The following is a 19,973-nucleotide window of genomic DNA, read 5'->3' as shown; positions in this document are numbered from 1 at the left end:
AAGCATTTAGCTGGTGTTGACAGTGATTCTTATTTTCTTTTAATAAGGTAAGTTAAAAAAATCTTACTAAAGATCTTTCATCAGAATGGATGATCTTGGAGGTCTTTTCCAATCTTGGTGATTCTATGATTCTATTATTTCCATTTTTACTGCCTCATCCCTGGAGGCACTGAAGGCCAAGTTGGATGAGACCCTGACCTGGTGGGTGACAGCCCTGCCCACGGCAAGGGAATTGGAATTAGGTGGGCTTTAAAGTCCATTCCAACTCAAGCCCTTCTGCGATTCTATGATTACTGAAGACTGAAAACAAACTATTTACATTATTCAGTTCTTCTGCCAGGAAGTACATGCTCAAGTGCATGCTATACAGAACTGATTACCTCAGTAAATAGGAGAAAAGTGGCAACAACAGCCTCCACGTGCAGGGATACTTTGCCAACATGGTCTTCCCTAACTGCATAGACCATTTCTAGGAAAAGCTGAATGAAACACTGTGGCTATACAGAGCCCAACTCAGATTTCTCACTGTTGCTCCAGCTGCATTGGTATCATTTTAAGGAAAGAAGTCTAATGCATACAGCTTGAAAATAAAATCAAGCTCCCTGCTTCTGTGACTGAGGGAAAACAAGTGACTTTTCTGAATGAACTGTATAGCAACCACATGCCAAGGCTTTAGGAGTCTATGAAGGGGATTGAAACTTGTAGACTGAGCAGAGAGCAGCATGGGAAATATTACCTGTATGAAAATAATTAGGGTGGGAGCTGTGACCAACAGGAAATGAAGAAGACTTTATGGGTGCCTGTATGGTTCCTGATCAAGAGTCTATAGAGCTACGCAGGCAGCCTCCAATAACAGAGAGCCTATCAAACAGCATAAAAGCATGGAAATTCTACAGTGGTATCTCTCCCATCAATGCTCCCATCATCTGGCAAGGTATGTCAATTTCAGAATATAGCAGAGTAGTGTAGATTACTGTAGAGTAGAATAGAGTATTGCAGAGTAGAGCAGAATAGACTAGACTAGACTAGACTAGTTCAGTTGAAAGAGATTTTCAAAGATGATGTAGTCCATCTGCCTCATCACTTCAAGGCTAACCATTTTCTTAGCTAAAGGTGGTATTCCTGTGGTTAACAGCTTTTCAGGGAATTTTCGTCTGTAAATTTGACAATTTCTTAGCTGCTGTAAATTTTAACCAGCTGCAACATCCTACTGCAAAGAGTTCCACAGCTTATTTGCTACTCCTCTTTGCATGGATCCAGCTATCTACCAATTTAATTTGGCTGTCATTCTTTTTCACAGAACTATTGTTAATAGCAAACCCGTTTCCCTGAGTGGTTATGGCCAGTTCAGAGCCCATCCCTGTACACACATGGTTAGAGTTCTTTTCTCTAATTTACTAAGAGCTGCCACCTGATCATAGATCAGGATAAAGGAAGATAGCTTGGAAAGTTGAGTGTCAAAAGTATGGTGCAGGGATTAGTGCCAGTCATGAGCATGAGAATGAAAAGGAAGAGGGCAAGTGCTCTGGTTACGTCAGGAGAAAAATATACCTTGAAGTTGTGTGCCAGCATGGGACACAGTTTTGTATTTGCTAACAGCCCAATTAATTAAATTCAAACACCATCACATTCCTCTTTATACCCCATGCTTCTAAATGTCCTCAGACTTACAGGCTGAGGTATTTTGTTTTCAAGTATCATTTTTTCTGCATTCATCCTTCTCCTTGTTACCTTAATAAAATTAGGATAAGAACTATAAAGTGAAGCACAAGGAAAGAGAAAATGTATTAGAAGCCTTACCCTAGTGCTGGGTTGTAAATACATATACAGATCACAACACAAAACAGTAGCTAACACAGAAGAAGATATTCTGAGGGACTGTACATGTTCCTCTCATCACTTAAACTCTTAAGAACAACAGCTGACTGAAAACTTAACAATTTGGCTTGCTATGTTCAGCTAGGATTGGGAGGAAGTACATAATAAAACACTCAGAGGATGAGCTAACCAATCACACAAACCTGACCCTGCATTTCCTTTGCAGATGCAGCCTTTCTCCAGCTAACTGAATCTGACTACCTCCCAACCTGACTTTTCTGATTGAATGGGCTGCAGTTCTCACACCTTCCTCGTCTGTTCAGTAACATATTTTTCCCATTTTCTTATCAAAATTCCTCCCTATCTCACAGCATATAGCACTGTGGCACCCCCTGAGCTACAGAAAATCCTTCCTGTTCAGTGTGATAAGATGGGAGAACTTTGGTTGATGAAGTGTTTTCCCTGGCAGCATGTCCTTAAACTCTTTACACTGTAAAAATGCAACCATATTACACTGATTTTCTCACTAAATTCACTGCATCTTCCTTGACACCCCTGGGGAAAAAAATAATCAAAATAATCCTCTGCTATGAAATAATATCCTCATGTCCACTCCAAATAAAATATACTCTTTCTTGTTCAGATAAATTGACAAAAGCATCACTACGGCAAATATCTTGCAAGGATCCAAGGGTTGTATTGGCGGGGTTCATGCCCACAGGCAGAAGCTGCCACTTGCATGTACCCCTCTCAGAGATGGACTAAGAAATTAGATCATTAAGGTTGGAAAAGACTTCTAAGATCACCTAGTACAATTATCCTCACCTTGCCCACGTCCCAAAAGATTCCTGAAGGTGACAAACTAACTTCAGGATCTGAAAAATGGCCAGCAAAGCGAAAGAGACAGAAACTTCCATGTCATGGTATAATCAAAAAGAGTGTTTTAGGTTTGCACAAATATTATGAATTCTGTCTCACAGTGACCTGAAAACTTGTACCAAAATGGGCAAGAACTTAAAACTGGAGAGTTCTCTGTGACATAAGACAAACCAAATTCTTTGGTCATTCCTTCAGCCTTTATAATTAGCCCAAGTATGGGAAACACCCATGGAAATTCTGATCATGGAATCAGATCATAGTAACGAGTTATTTTCCTCAGATTGGATGAATAACTTCCTAGACACAGTTGATAACTTATTTGCATAGCTTTTTCATTACTCATTTAGTGCTTTGCTGCTCCTATGAATGCTAGAGGTAGTGAGATAAAAATGCTGTTCTTTAAATCAGGTGATTCTATTTAAGACAAAGCCAGAAGAACTGTGGCTTTCAGGTAGTTTCTCAGATGGAGGAAAATACTGTCACCATTTAATGACCATCATTTTACTGTGTTTATTTTGCAACACAAAGCATAAAAAGACAGGGAATATAAACAAAATTATATTACTGGCACAGAGCAGGCACTTTTTTCAACACACAGTATTTTTCATCACTGTTTTTCAGTTTCACACAGGTAGAACTTCATCCAGCTGTGAAGTTTTCCCATGACTTTTCTCACATTCACGAAAACAGCCACAATTCCAGCAGCATAAGCATAGATCAGGGTTAGTTTCAGGATATTCTTTCCCATTTCATGCTGGCCATGCCTCACACCTAAACCCACATGGCTGATCTCCATCCTCCCTCTCTTGATTTATCAGAGTAAGATGAAACATACTGTTGCTGAGACTGGATTAATGCAATCTTAGAAAGAAGAGTATCAGCAGGTTAAAAATAAATATGCCTAACATTCATGTCTTCATTATCACACTGTTTTTTACAGGCAATTAAAAAAAAGAAGAATCAAAAGAGACGGGTTCATTCTGAGTGAGCAGAGCCCAGGAGGAAGAAAGTGACTCACCACCTGAAAGTTGCCACCAGAGAAACACCAAAAGGAACCTATCTGCATCTCACCTTGAGCGTGGGGAGGGGAATAAAAAGAAAAAACAAAACAAACCACAACAAAAATCCAAACCTTTGCTTCTTTCCTGTCATATATCCAACCAATATTAACAGAAGAACATGATTCCTGAATTAAACGAAAACACACCATTCTCCTAATGTTTTTTGGGGAACATAAATGACTTTAACCTTGAATTTAATTTTTTCCTAGGTGATTCACAGGTTTCTATTATGCTGATAGTCCCTACCCCTCTAACAGGTCCTTACTATTTATATGAATGGTTGTCAAGGATACCAGGAGCCTAGCAAAGCTGTGTAACTTTTCTAGATTTAGAATTTCTTGTGCTTGGGTACCTAACAAAAATAATATTAATTCACACTGAGAAACAACTGTAAGGGGACAGGAATTTATATGTTTTTGTCAAAATTATTTTTGTATTCCTGCAGGCCTTGACTGCTGTTGTTCTTACTCATCAGAGAAGCACTGGTGACTTTAATAGAATTCTGCCTCATCTTTTGCTTTATGAACAGATGATATCTTCCACACATACGTGCAACAAGTCTAGATACAAATAGCAGTGAGCAAAAAGGTTGCGATTGAAATAGATGGTTATCTGAACCTCTGGGTCCTGGATAACATAGAGCAAATGCAGAAATCATGGAGCAAGTCACAACTGGAAAATAAGATTAGATATTAAAAAGGTAGAACAAACAGTACCTCCCAAATCAGCATTAGCATACAGCAAAGCAAAATAACTGCAAATTAATTCTCATCTCTGTAGCAAAGTGTGTAACAGTCTGATGCTGGTGCTTGCTTTTCTTTCTTTTTTTTTTAACCTTTCTTTCCAAATCTATCACCAATATATACATACATGCAAAGGGCAGATAAGTGAGAAAAACCTGATTTAAAAGATGCTAATTCAAAACATCTTAATAAGAAAATTAACTGTGGATCCAAGAGTTAAGACACGTTCTGTGCTTGGAAATAACCTACTTTATATGGATGAAACTGCGGACTGTCATATGAAGTTTTAACTTTATACAACTTTTTTTGTGTCTCTGTGGTTAGGGGTCAAAACATCATCTATATGGTTTTTCAGCAAAGAAATGACCAGAGAGTCATTGATCTTTGTGGAATATCTCCCTTCTCTTAGCGCTTTGGCTGGTTTTCCTCCAGCAGGTTTCTACCTCCTCTCCCTGCTTAACCCCACCAAACTCAAAAGAACAATTTCCACTTGACTATAATCAATCCTTTCCTTTTCTCTCATTGTGAGGCATTTTTAATTCTCTGTTTCTTGCTATCACCAAATTGCTAAACGTTCTCTTTGTTTTTCTCTACTCTTCTCCAAGATGAAACTGGAGAACAGAAAAGACAAGACAGGAGAGTTTTAGTTCATGATGCTTCCTGTTGCTTTGAGGACTTTGGCCTCAACTCAGCTGTTTTCTCATTGTGGTAGTCAAGGTTGAAGGACAAGCAAGAGTCAGAGAGCATCCTAAGAAAAGCCAGGGAGAATAAATCAAACACCTTTTGAGTCCCACTTCTCTGGTATTGATAACAGTGCAAGCCTTCCCTACAAAATAAGGCCTTTTATTTTTTCTCCCTCTTTTTTTTCTTTTTTCTTTTTTCCCCTTCCTGTCAGTGAATGAGTGAAAAGAAAGAGATGTAGATTGGGTTAGACAAAATGGCAAAAAGCCAGAATGTTCTTCTAAAAGCTGACCGATAGGTAGACACAGCTAGAATTTGGCCAACAGTCAAAAGCAAATTATGGCTGCCCTTCTCAGTTCACCGGTACAGAAAGATAAGAAAGATCAGTAGGACCCTTTAATTGCCACTGAACTCAATCAACAAGCTCTTTGTACACATTCATCAGGGAAGATATAAATTCATGAAAATATTGTTGATGCCAGCTTTTTAATTTTAGTAACTATGCAAATACATGCACATTAGCAGCAGGCATTATGTGTTATGTGTTTGGGCAAATTTCCATGCAGCTCTTGGGGTTAAAGTCCAGAGACATCCAATCTGTAGTGCTTATGGTGGTGTGGTATTAAACAGGTGTCATTAAGATGCACTGGCCAGAATAAAAAGCAACACCATCTCCTGCATAAACACGTTATGTTTGTTAGACAATAGCCTCTCTTTTCTGACAAAAATATGGGAAGTGGAGTTTTTTTCCATATAAGATTTTGGACAAGAGTACGTTTCCAGGATGATGAAAGGAGACAGCAAAATAGGTACAGTGATTGTTATTACCCAGTGATACCTTTTAGGAAACTGCAGGTCTAAAATATTATCACATGCAAAAAACTCAAATGTTTTGGAAAGAATCTTTCACCCTGCTAAGACTGAAAAATCTAGTATTGTTTGTATCTAATAAGAAACAGAAGGTACCTCAGTGCAGGAGTGAGAATTGCAGAAGATAATGATTTGTGGAAGGGATGTGAGACTGCAGCTCGAAGATCCTAATATGATGTCAAAATGTGACACATAAACGAAAAAAAAAGGATTCACTCCTCTACTCAGAACGAAGCCACAAGCTATTAATCAGAATCTCTTCAGGAAAATCATCTCTCTACAGAGACAAACCTTTACATTTTCTACCTCCAGATCAACAAAGGGGGAAACTTAAATAAGCTTAAATAATAGAAGCTGGAAATGCTTCAACAAAAAAGAGGCCCATTAGTGGTGGAATACACGTCTTGCTGGTTAGATAAACAACACATCCCACTAAGAATTATTAGCTCCCTTACTTTCACCAAAAGCAAAGAATTAGAAGGAAAACAAATAATCTTCCATGCTGCAGGTCTGGAGGCCAGGCAAGTATGAACTTCTTGTATAGCAATTACTGTTGGAAGAGAACAAAAATTACATTGAATGATGCTTTTTTCTCCAATGGTAAATATTACAATAGATGAAAACTATTGAAAATCCTGGAAATTAAGAAGCTCCTGTAATGCATCTGGGATAAGAAGGATAATAAAAACCAAAACGTATTACCATTATGAACCAGCAATACTAACAGTAACCTTGTACAAAAAGCACTACAGCAACAAGGAAAAAATAGTGTTCTTTTCTTTGTTAATAGATATATCTCTTATACAATACAGAATTAACTAGAGATACACTATGAAGAAAATAAAGATACAGTTGGGAAAGCTGGGCTCTTTCATAGCAAGAAATACTAAGCTTGATGATCACAACACCAACCTAGCTTCCTGCCTAAGTTCTGATTAAATACTGGTCAAGATAACAGTGAATTTGCCTGAGTGACATTTTAAGGGTGTGTCTATGTAGCAGACATAATCTCTCTTACTTTTCTTGAAACTTTTGGGGCGTAGACTAAGCCATTGGTGTCACCCAAACTCCATGTAATCTTGTAGCTTCACTCTAAGGACTATCAGATGCAGTCAGATAGACAGGTGAAAAGACAGATCCTGAGTGACTGATTAAAACCATATAGCTGGAAGCATTTCATGAAGGCTTTCATCTGCATTAGATAAAAAGCTGTGGAATCCATTCAACCATGAAAAGGCTCAAACCTGATGAAATGGAACGGTATATGAGAAAATTATCAGGAGATCAAAACAATGCTGAGTTTTCATCCTTGTTGCTGAAAAAGTAAGACAATCATCCTCAACAAAACTTTTGCAAGGTGAAGTCAGTTTGATCTGAAAAATGATCTCTTCACTAACAGAAATTATATTTCACAATTTAGGAATTCAGATGTTTTTACATCAAGATGACTGAAAAACAGGTATCATCAGTGGCATATAATTACTAACCTTACTATAAATTTCCCCCTTTGAAGCAGATACTCAAACATCCAATTAGTCTGAATGCCTTTACCCAAGCTGAGACGGACACAGAAGACCTGTGAGAAGAGAGACTTCACTGTGTGCTGGTGCTATATCAGACTCGGGATGGCTTGTAATTAGCAGAGTTGGGAAAAGGTGTCATGCACAGAAGTATTCCAGGTAAAATGAACACCATTTTTCACCACAAGAACAAACAATTCAGTCGTATTCCTTTAGAATATTTTTGGCCTATGCTAACTGCCCAGAAGGAATGAGCTCACCTCAGACACTGCTGTGCTCCCATCAGTAATCCCTACACAAGGAGGTATCACTGTGAGCAGGTGAAAAGCCACTAAGATGTTAGACTATACTCATTACACGTCTTCCCAAGTCTTCATCTGCTAGTGTCAAGAAAATAAATTGTCCTGGATGACCATTAACTAGCAAGCACAGTGAATATGCAACCTATACAAATGAAACCTATACAAATGAAAATGTTAAACAGTTTCCCAGTATAGGAAAAAAAGTGAGGTTAGAATAGCAAAATGCCTTCATTCCTCATAGAAGGATGATACAATTCTGCAAAAGCAATTGATGCAATGGAGATATATAGAACAAACAATAGTTGCAGCAGTCAGCTTGAGGCGCTCTGTGGTTTTACATTTCTTTCTTTACCAGGACACATTGGATAATTTTTGTAAAACTGGATCATCTTTTGGAAAATCTCATGTGCAGTTATTTTTCTTTTCTCATGCCCTGCTAAAACAGCTTTCCCTGAGGGTTCAGTACACATTGTTGCAATAAGAATGACACTATGGAAGCTGAATGCCACACAGGAATCCTTGCTATCAAAATGTCACTAAGTCCGATACTATGATACAAATGTGGGTGATGGCAGTGGAAGAGTGCTGGCTCCTTATTCCTTATTTCACTTATGTTGTGCAGAATAGAGTGGCTTCCTTTTGGGTGTAGCACAGAGTGACACAGGGAAAAGTCTTGCTTTTCCCTAGCATGAAGAAAAGGTGGAACTTCAAAGAAACCCACAGCTGTTAGAGATAAGTTATAAAATTAACCAAGAACTTCACTGTTTTCAAAACACTGACATCAGCATGAAGGTTAGGCTTTGCTTTGGAATAGCATGTTTAAAATCATAATTCATCCCAATATGAGCAAAGCACTAATACAACACAGTAGGTAGGGTCATTGGAGTAAGGCCCACGACATACTGCACCTGCTTGTATCATACTGGGCTTCATTCCAGTACACCAGTTCCTTACAGTTCCAAGTCCTACAAGAACTGTCAAGATGGGTAAATCCTAGGAGAAATTACACAGAAATCTTCTGCACAAAACTCTTTGACCTTTGCTGTGTTGACTCCCCCTAGAGGCAAAGTCAGGGATGAGACTGATTTGACCACTTCATAAGGGTTCCACTGTGCTAGGGATGTTGTACTAACTCTACCCATTGCCTCCCAGTCTTGCCTGGATGCTAGAAAATAGCTCAGCTTACCAAAACATGTTCTGTTAAGGTCCAGTTGTTGGTACTGAAAATGGTGGATGAACAAAGAGTAACACCACCCAATTCTTTGCATGTCAAAACCACAAGCATATTTTTGTCACCTGAGATTTCAGTTCTTTTGTGTTCATTATGTTCATTAGTAAATGCAAAAAGCCTAAGTTTTCATATGGAAATTCAGGTCTAAAACTAACTCATGCAAGTTATGAAACTCTGTACAGCATTTTAGCTGTAGGCTTTTGTTTTGAAAATCTTAAATTTGTATTTTTCCTTTAGTTTTAAACTCTACTGTGGTTTAACTTGGCAAGCAGCTCAGGACCACATACAGAGCTGTTTGCTCACCACCTCCCCCAGTGGGATGTGGGAGAGAATTGAAAAGGTAAACGTGTGAGAACTCATGAGTTGAGATAAGGATAGTTTAATAAGAATGAAACAAACAAACAAACAAACAAAAAACAGAGAAAATAAAAATAATTAAAACAATCACAACAAAAAGCAACTGATGCACAACACAATTGCTCACCACCAGTGGACCAGTGCCTAGCCAGCACAGTTCAGCACAGTGCCTAGTGCTGAACAACAGCAGCTCCCCACAGCCAGCTCCTCTCAGTTTTATCATTCAGAATGATGTCATACAGTCTGGGATATTCCCTCAATCAGCTTGGCTCAGCTGTCTTGGTTCTGTCCCCTCCCAGCTACTTGTGCATCCCCAAGCTCCCCACTGGCAGGGCAGAACAAGAAGCTGAAAACTTCCTGGCTCTGTGCACGTACTCCTCCCTCAAGAACCTTCCCGCAGCACTGCTCAGCAATAGCTGAAACGCTGCTGAGTTATCGACACTATTCTCATCCTAACAAAGCATCATACCAGCTATTGTGAAAAAAAAAAACTATACCCCACCTGAAACCAGGTTAAATACTCTTGAAAGAGAGAAGCTGGGAAAAATCAGCAATCTATGGCTATGATTTCACTGACATGTATAGTAGATCAGCTTATAGAAAGGCCTAATATTAGTGAAATGCAAGCTTACCATAGCGTAACAATATTTAACCAAAACCACAGTTTTGTAGAAACACTTTCATTGAACACCTACTACTACATAAATGAATACAAACATAAATAGGTGCTGTGTTTCACGTCCTGTATCGTTAGTAACAATTAGATCTCGCATGTGAAATGGAAAAGAAAAGAAGAAAATTAACGTACGCTTGCTTTATAACTTTGTGTCTCTGCCTCTGGGGCATACAATGAACTACTTAACAGATAAAAAATTATGCAGTGACCTTAAACACTACAAAAATAAGGTTCAACTCTTCTAGTTAGTGATAGCTAGCAGTCAGCCACTAGTCTTGTGAAAATAAATTGTTATGGCTGACTGCTTCTGCAACTGCATTTGCTTGAATGCGTTTCCAACATTGATATATGGCAGTGTATGATACTCACAGCTCCCCCAATGCTATTATTCATTGGAAAAGCTTCCACTGGTAACAAAAAATGCCATGCCATTTGATTTGTTTTTTATGTCACTTGTTGCACAGACACTTAAGAACAGAGAATGCATAAAAAAAAAGTTAACTACTTATTGGGATCTTGGTAACTTTAGCATGGATAATCCAGTTTATTGAACAGAACACTTGGTTGCAGTTTGGATGGTGAAAGGAGTTTCCATCGTAAGGGTCCCCTGCAGGCGCATCTTACTTGGACTGGGTAAGACTCCCTAAAAAACTTGGTTCTGTCAGTGATTATGACCCAGCTGGTCTGTGGTCGCAGATGAGCACTCTAGCACACGCATGATCAATCATTATAGATCTCCTTAAACTGCACGCAAAACATTTCCTATGTACAAATGTCTGTTCTACTTGATCATTTCTACATATGTAGGAACTGTTTCGATTAAATAATTACAAGTGTTTTACTCTTGTACAATTGATTAATTTTACAGCAAGAACTTCCTGGGAATTTCTGGGTCCACCAGATTTTCCGTTCAGGATGTTAATCAACACATTTAAGCATACAAATTGGTGTAGGCACAGCAGGGACTGCCTGGGGAATCTCAAGAACTGTCTGAAATTCCCACTGGGAGAGCTCCTGTAACAATCTGTCAAATGTTCGTGCAGATGGCCAGCAGCTAAATCAATCATCTAGTTTCAATCTGGTTTGCTGTCTCAAATCAGCAGCACTTTATTTAATCTGTGCAGGAATTAGTAACCTAGCACGCAGGCACAGCTCTGAGACCCAGGTACACTGTGTTTATAATTAAACAATTATATTTATTTTCATTCTTAAATCTCATAGCGCTTGCCTGTCTGTCTGACCAAATGCTGACACGTCTGACCAAAGGAACTGCCTTCACAGTTCAGATGGAAGGAAAGTGGAACTTCTAAGGAGTGACTCCTTTCATGCTTAAGTTAGGTGCTGCTTATTCCACTCATGATACCAGCTTGGATCTCCTCTCTGGTCCATACCACCAATTTTAACTGAATGTATAGACGACTCCAACACTTCTGGAATGAAACTACCAAAAGCAGCATCAATAGTGAGACTTGTAGTCTGGTGTTTCTGGGAATGATGGAAGCTGGGATCCTGTCCATATATGCAAAAAACTGTGGAGTGTTTTACATTTCACCTTCAGATCAAATGCACATCTGTTGCAAAAACCTAATCAACATCCCTACCTTGCAGTTCACGGATTGACTGCAGTAGAATTATGGGTTGAACTACTTAAAGGACTTTTTTGCTTTTCTAGCAGCAAGGAGACCACATTTATCTGGACCATGAACATTCACACACAGCGGAGCAGACAACTGCTCCTTTACCTTCTGCTTCCCTCAGTTCACCTGATGTTGTCAGCAGTCTGTCAGGCAACATCTGGGAAAACAAACCCACCTCATCTGTATTCCACACATCACACATTCTGTATTGCTTTATCAGCTGCTCCTTCTGCTCTGGGCCAGCACTGATCACAATGGGTTTAATGCCTGCACTTCCATGTGAATGAACTGGCATGAGATTCCACGTCAAATAATGAAGCACAGAAGCTAAGTGCTAGAGTGGGCACATCTTTAATGAATTTTCTTCATGTCAGACTGAATTGAAAAAACACAGTAACCTGCAGCATGATATTTGCAAGCCACAGCTGTAATAGGTCTTTTAGATCGATGTTCCACAGGTATGTTTTTTTTCTTTCATTTAATGTTCAAGATGATAATTTCCCATTTCTAGTTATTTGCTGCGAGGCTGTGTTGTAATAGCTACATCTACTGCATCAGGACCAAAATTGAATGACAAGAGCTACTGTGAGCATATCAAGTGAATCTACACTGCCAGGTAACTTCAAGTTCATAGCCACAGCCATACGTGGCCTTGGAGATGTGGAAGTGTTACATGTGGGCCACGCTGAGTAGAAGCAGCATGAACTCTGCAGCTATGGAGTGGCTCAATTACTGCTGCCATTACCAGCTCTCCACACTTCAAGGATGCTTACTGTTCACTGCTAGCTGCATTTAGCATGTTTAGCTACTGGAAGAGAGATGCACTGTCAGTACCGTCCACAATATGAAAAGCTTCTAAGGTGAGGGAGAGCTTTTAGACATAGGTCTCCCTTGTGGTTATGGGCAAGACAATGAGAAGACACACCAAACTATTTTGGAAGTTATAAGTGTCTTATTAAAACTGGCTGTTACAATGATCAAAATGGCTGTTTGAAAGAAATATAACCAGCAAACTCACATTCCCCTGTCTGACCCTTCTGGAAATGCTGCTTCTTTTGTTCAGCTCTAGAGTCAAGTTCTTATTCTGCCAGGGGCATAAAACAAAGATGGACATTGCCATGGCCATGCTATCCTCCGCTTCATAACAATTCCTAGCAAGCTGGTTGGTACCTATTTCTAGGGAGAGAATGACTGAAGGTTCTACATGTTGGAGGACAAATATGAACAGCAGTGTCATCTTGCTAAAAGAAAAACACATCTTCTCTGAAATTCACAAGGAGTATCTGACATGGCTCTTTCACAGAAGCAAAGTGTAGCTGTGCCTGTTTGCCAGCGCTAGAAGATCAAGGATAATCAGTGGTACTTTGTTTTCCATTTCTTAAAAGAAAGAATCCAGGTCTCTAGAACCTGAGAGAAAACATCATTTACTACAGGGACTTATTTCTTCCACCATCCTTCAGGACCCTTGTTGCTCTAACTCCAAGCTAAACAGTTGGTGTTTAAAAACTGCAGGAGATGTTAAGAAACATTGCTAAATATTTGTCTCCAAATTTTGGCTTTGAAAAAAAATTACGCTCTAGTAGATAGTGTTGCCTGAACTGAGATATTTTGAAACAAATAAGAATTCATAGTATTTTTGGGGAATCTAACATTACGTGCTCCCTTCCACTGTCTGTGCAGGAGCAGGACATTTCCCAGGACTTAATCTTACATGCCACCTCCTGCTGTGTTAGGAAGTAAGGGGTTGGAAGGTCATACATATCTAAAAGGAAATGAAACAAAACAGACATAAAATTAACTGTTTTCTGTTCCAGTTAAAATGTACTCCACCCAAAAATGAGACGGTTGTGAATGAAGGCTAAGCAGAAACTTCCCAAGCTATTGTTCAGTCTAAACCGTTTTAGATTTCAGCAGTTAGCAATGACTCTAGGTTTAAAAAGAAATATGGAAGGCTATTAAAAATTGAGATTCGGTATATACACTTGGTAACACTGTATTCAAAGATCAGAGAAAGGGCAGACTTTAAGAGAATGGTAGAAAAGTAAAGCATTCCACGATAAGCTCAATGTTTTCCTAACACTGGACTGAATAATGTATCCCCTAAGAGCGCATGTGAAAAATGTGAACTCGCAATAATCATTCCATCCTCTCCAGACATTATGTAGGGAAAAAAAAGAGATGAGCTCCTACAGCTGCCTTTAAACAGTTCCTCTGCGTTCTTTACTAAAACTTGCAGTCTGATCTGGATATGAGCCAGTATCATGGCAGACCTGGAAAGATGTATTTACACATCAATACCTGCACCCACTAAGTGATCCCCAGCCTAAAGCGTATGGGTTATAAGCAAGATCACCCAGTGTTGCATTATGTCACTGGCCACATCAAAGTTAAAGTGAAGAGGGAGGGACAAGACAAGACTCTGTAGCTTCTTATCTGCACAGTGTTGTTGCCTAAAAAGCAGTAAGTTAGGGATCATTGAAGTAAGCTCATCTGTTTCTTATTTACTTAGCTAGATTGGACCATACCCAAATGACCAGAAGGAAAACGCTAAGAGGTTTGTCATGTTCAGCTGAGAGGTTAATTAAGAACTGTAAAATCCTACAATTTACAGAAAAGTAAAAGTAACATAGACATGTGCAAGACTCAGAAAAACAAACTTCTTCCTCACTATGAAGCTAGAAAGAACAGAAGGGAGATCTCTGGGAGATTTCTAGCTAATTAGGTCAATACTTAATATGGCTTCATATAGAAACCAATAAAAATAGCTAGAAAAAATATTTTTCCTAAGGATCAAGTTTTCCCTTTTCCATCTTTCTGTAACATTTTGTATTCAAGATTCTACAACATGGCGCGCTTTGAACTTACTCCTTCACTGGCACAGCCATTTTTCTAGGGATGTTGTTCAGAACAGTCTAATTAAGTCATACAAATTATTGCCACCAACTCCAAACGCTGAAATCTGAGCGCTTCCATCTACTTCCACAGCTAACAAACGCGCAGCTCAAATTCAAAACTGTGCATCCATGACCTAATTTAAACTTTCTAAATCTATGAGAAGATAATGACTTCATGTTTCAGTAAGTCATTTTTCCCCCCTTGGAGCACTCCTTTTTTCAGAGTCACTCCTTTTGAAAGGACACCTCGATTAAAAAAAGATAGCTATTTCAAAATATAATATTGATAGCTTTTTAGGTTGTGTGCACTTGCACTGTTTTATGCCTTTGCTTAAGGAATTCAAGGAGGTTGACTGTTTCCAGTAAAAGCCTTAAGATTATTGAACAAGATACTCATGATTAGCAAAACATTTCATCCGATGCAATGTAACGCAGAAAACCAGAATCCTCTTGGTAGAAGGTAAAATTCTAAACAATATATAACATGAGCAGAGTAACCACACTGATTTTAGCAAATCAGTATCTTCTAGTTACGTGTAACTGAGATTACAGTCATGTGGTCAGGGTTATTTTTAGCCAGGGACAACACAATTCTCCTTCAACTCCCCAGTCCAGACAAATGGATAGAAATGAAACCAGAAGTGCATGAGTAACAGCTGTGTTTGTCTTTACCTTGAGTTCATCTGCATCATAGAAGTCTATGCGCACAGCAGGGACCATCCAAGTCTGGAACAGAGTTGCGAGGATCTGTTTGGCAATTGCATCTGCGATGAGGTGGAAGTGGAGCGGGTTTCGCCTGACAGGGAAAGGGAGAAAAATGCATTGGTCCAAAGGATTCTAATTCTTATCGCAAAAGAACAACAAAACTTGCAAAATTCTATGCATGTCAGAGGTTGCAAGACGAAGTGTACATCACATCTGGTGGAGTACTGCTCTGCGGAGAAAACGGTGAGACACAGTTTGAATAAATGTAACGATAACAGAAGTACTAGAACACTTGTAAATACGTAAACATAGTTCCTTTGACTTCAGTGGACTGCGCTAATTTATAACAGCTGAGGATCTGGTCCGTCCTACTGGACTCTTAAAAGAAATCCAAATTAATTCCTCCTTTGGGCCTTAGGATGTGAAAGTGATTGCTTTCAGTTTTCTCAGCGAACCCGGTAATTTATCTCTGTGGTAAGAATAGTCTGTGGAGTAATGGGAGTAGAGGTGAAGGTGGAAAATAATCATCTGAATGAGGTATCATTCCAGGACTGTTGAGATTACATGCATCATTTCTACAAAGCAAACCCTGAGTATTAACAGCTATCCTGTGGGAAACCAGAACTAGATGTTTCAGGTGACTGCCTTCTAGCTACTGAAATAATGAATACACTTGAGAATGTAAATTTCCCCACATCCTCATTCCTACAAGGACAAGTTCATCCTTTTCCTATAAGGCAGGCTGAAGAAAAGCAGGAACAAATAAATATATTACTTTAAAACACCAGACTTGGGATCACCTCTGTACTTAGGGTTACTTGAACTATGTCAAAAAAAGAGCCAGGAGATGATCAGAGGGCTGGAGCATCTCTCCTCCAAAGAAAGACAGAGAGCTGGATTGTTCAGCCTGGAGAGGGGGAGGCTCTGGGGAGACCTCATTGCAGCCTTTCAATGCTTGAAGAGGGTTTATAAGAAAGATAGAGATTTTTTACAAGGGCATGTAGTGATAGGAATAGTGGTAATCATTTTAAACTGACAGTGAGCAGATTTAGATTAGATATTAGGAAGTTATTTTTTACTGTGACGGTGAGGCAGTTGAACAGGTTGCCCAGAGAAGCTGTGGGTTTTCCATCCCTGGAAGTTTTCATGGTTAGGCTGGATGGTGCCTTAGGCAATCTGGTCTACTGATAGATGTCCTTGCCATGGTAGAAGAGGCAGACCAGATACTCATTAAAGGTCCCTTCAAATCAAACCCATTTATGATTCCATGAGAAACTTCAAAATCAGGATAAGTAAAGCCAGTATCAACAAGACCAGCAAAGTCTGATAAAGCGTTTGAACTTTTCTACAGTAATGTGAACATTCATATTACAAACACCACATTTAAATCCCTTAGCCTTGCTTCTCTCTTTGAGGAACAGTAAGCAAAGTCATCTTTGCTCAGCTTAAACGGTGTAAGTATGAAAACCAGCCAGTGAAAACTAGTCACGAGTTGTAGTCTTCCACGTTTATCCCTAACTTTGCAGCTTTCACTGTCAGCAGAGAAGGACAGAATTTGCAAAAGCCACCAAGATGACAGATGTCCATTTAGACTTTAGCACTGGCTCAACCTTTCTTCGATCCCTAGGGTAGACTATTGGAATCTCATTACTGTGAAACTTATGAAGGTAAATGGCTGCACTGTCAACAGAAACTTTTCATCTAAAGAAGAAGTTAGTTTCAGATGTTAAGGTAAAATATGACTGACACTGCTACATGCTGCTGTTTGAAAGAGAAGTGAAGAAATCTATGTTAGTTCAGGACAATGCAATTCCATTATACTTTTGGGCTTATTCCAAAAGATGAAGGTTATTTCTTTGTCCATTTCCTCCCTTAATGAAGAATAAGTGCCTTTCTCTTTAATGCTACTTTTCTCTGCTTTGATGAGTAATACTGTTTTTTACTCAAGAAAGTTCACAAGAAAACCTAAAAATACATGTAACGGTTCATAGTATCGTAACACACCTCTCAGCAGAAACAGGAGATTGCTGTAGTAAGCACTGTATAGCTCAATTTGTGATGATACAAATACTGCACATAAAATCCAACCCAATATCCACTAATATCAGTGAAGCTGTTCTTTTGTTTTCCAGAGGACTGTGGATCAAAATATATGCTTATAGAATAGGCAGGAAAAGGGCTAGTTAGAAGGCTTACATAAGAGTTAATCTTGGTGGCAGAAAAAACTCACAGCTGATCTGAGTTTAACAATAGCAAAACACTAAGCCATAATATGCCTTCCAAAAAGACAAAGGTCTTTTCATCCCCTGTGTGTCCTGGAATGAGCAGAGGAAAAGTAAAGCTGCAGGTTGCTGAGGTTTGCAGAACTAACCCAAAAGGATCATAGCAATTATAACTGCTTCACCAGCCCAGCAGGAGAGAAGACAACGTCCCGGCTCATGCAGATTCCACAGAAACCAGGTTCATTGCCAAGGAAGAATTGGGAAATGGAACTGATCAGGAAATGTATTTCATCAGCAGAGAAAAGGCCAAGGGAAACAAACAAAGGTCCAGAATCAGTGGAATTGGCTAAGCAGTATTTCAAGGAAAGTAGGTGTATACTGTCAACACAATCTATACAGGTTCTTCTGCTTAGCAGGTCCGGTATCTGGTCAGGCTATTTCCCAGCTGGTAATCTTTAGTAATTTCTTCTCTTTTTTTCAAGGTCATTCATCTATATATTGCAAAGAAGAATAAGGAGAGTAAAATCAGTTGAAAACAAGAAAGCTACATCTTCTCTCAAATCACCACTTAGTTAAATGGAATTGATAAAAAACATCTGAAGATAAAACACACTACTTGAAAAGAAAAAAATCTGATACAAAGACGCTCAGATGTTCAGTAGCAGTTTATACTTATCTGAGTGACCCATAGCGTATGAAACTTAAATGGGAACAAGTGGGTGACATTTTCTTTAGTTCAGCTCCTACTGGGAAAAAGAAGAAAGGAGTAGTTGTACTCTGACACAGAAATCTCTTTCAAGTTGTTAGCCTCGTGGTAAAGATTCAGCTGGAAGGAAAGTATGTGTCAGAGGCAAAGCAGAGGATTATCACTTACAAAAATATATCCCTTGAACAGAACAGTGACCCACTGACATCTACAACTAAATGTGCATCAGCCACACAAAATTTTACTCTGGATGAGATTTTAGTTACGTGAAAGGATAGGCTTGACTACTAGTGCTAAACAGTAGGTTAAACAGTAGTGCTAAACACTAGTGCTAAACTACTAGGCAACAGAGCACAGTGAGAAACCTGGAAGATGTTCTGAAGGCAACCGTACAAGCATGCACACAGATGATGTTTTCGGATGCTCTAGTGTTTGCAATGTGCAAAGCCCAAAAGATAAGGATTGCTTTATGAAACAAGTGCAGAAGCTTAAAGATCAACCATCATCCACAGCAAAAGATACAGAAGAGAGCCTGCAAGATGAGAAATCCTCAAGTGATACTAAAAAGAGATGTTTTTTCTTTTATTAATTATTTGCCAACACTGCTGAATCACTAGCTGTCAGAAATAGGAGTGACAACCAAGTACTTCACTGCGGGCTACATTTCACTGGACACAGATGTTTTGCAATAGCATTGGTGCCAGAGGAAGGATAAAGACATTTTGGTATACAAAACTGAAATGAAGCTAAGGGAAATCTATATAGAGCAATCCTTGACATGTATTTAGCAGCTACAGTTCAAGAAGTTTGGGAAAAGAAGGAAAAGATATGCAAATCTCCCAGGGGACTTGAGAATCCCTCACTGGGGTAGAAGGAAGAGTGGCATGGCTGGCAAATAAATTTAATGGGCAGCTGGAGACAATGAGGTTTGCTAGAAGAAGCTGAGTTGAATAAAATCAGTAAAATATGATGCTCTCATTAAAGAAACTGTTGTGAAGGTAGATCAAATTATGAAAAGGATTTCTATGCTGTGGTTTCTTGCAATTGCAGGAGTGATGTTGGGATGACCCAACCGTTTTCTTCCACTTCCTGAGCCACAGGACTTCAAGTGGAGGATTTTTATCTTGTGCTGAAGGGAACCTGGAATGAAGTCTCAGAAAAAGTGATGACCAACACAGACTTCCTATTTTCTTACTCAAAATGTGCAATGATCATTGACTCCAACTCCTGGCTTCTCACAGGACTACACTAAAACTAAACCATATTTGTGAAAGTATTGTTCAAATGCCTCTTGAACTCCACCTGTTCCATGCCCACTGTCCCCTGGTGAAAAACTTGTTCCTAACACCCAATCCAACCCTCCCCTGATGCAGCTCCATGCCTTTTCCTTCCATACAACTCATCTTCCACTGGGCACATCAAGAGAATAAAAAAAGCTGGCTCCATTTTGTACTTCTGTAAAGCACTATACTGTAAATAGTGACAGAATATGCAACTACGCAGTAGTACAGAATCAAAGAATCATAGAATGGCTTGGACTGGAAGGGACCCCAAGCATCATTAAGATCCAGCCCTCCTGACACAGGGGGGGGCCACCAACATCTAGATCTAGTACTAGACCACATTGCCCAGGGCCCAACTCAACCTGGCCTTGAACATCTCTGGGTACAG

The 19,973-nt window shown here is 39.3% G+C and overlaps 1 protein-coding gene across 2 annotated transcripts in view; it reads right to left on the bottom strand.

Annotated features, from left to right (window-relative positions):
• Positions 1 to 19,973, bottom strand: part of LARGE1 (LARGE xylosyl- and glucuronyltransferase 1) — a 279,750-nt gene that overhangs the window by 110,359 nt on the left and 149,418 nt on the right. For both annotated transcript variants that reach the window (XM_048933508.1, XM_048933516.1), the window contains one exon: positions 15,342 to 15,465. In XM_048933508.1, the coding sequence (XP_048789465.1) occupies positions 15,342 to 15,465 (124 nt within the window). The remainder of the gene's footprint in view (positions 1 to 15,341; positions 15,466 to 19,973) is intronic.

This window comes from Lagopus muta, chromosome 1 (assembly GCF_023343835.1).
Source record: "Lagopus muta isolate bLagMut1 chromosome 1, bLagMut1 primary, whole genome shotgun sequence".
Lineage (NCBI taxonomy): Eukaryota > Metazoa > Chordata > Aves > Galliformes > Phasianidae > Lagopus > Lagopus muta.
Note: the sequence above shows the minus strand (reverse complement) of the source record. Positions and strands in the feature narration are given on the sequence as shown.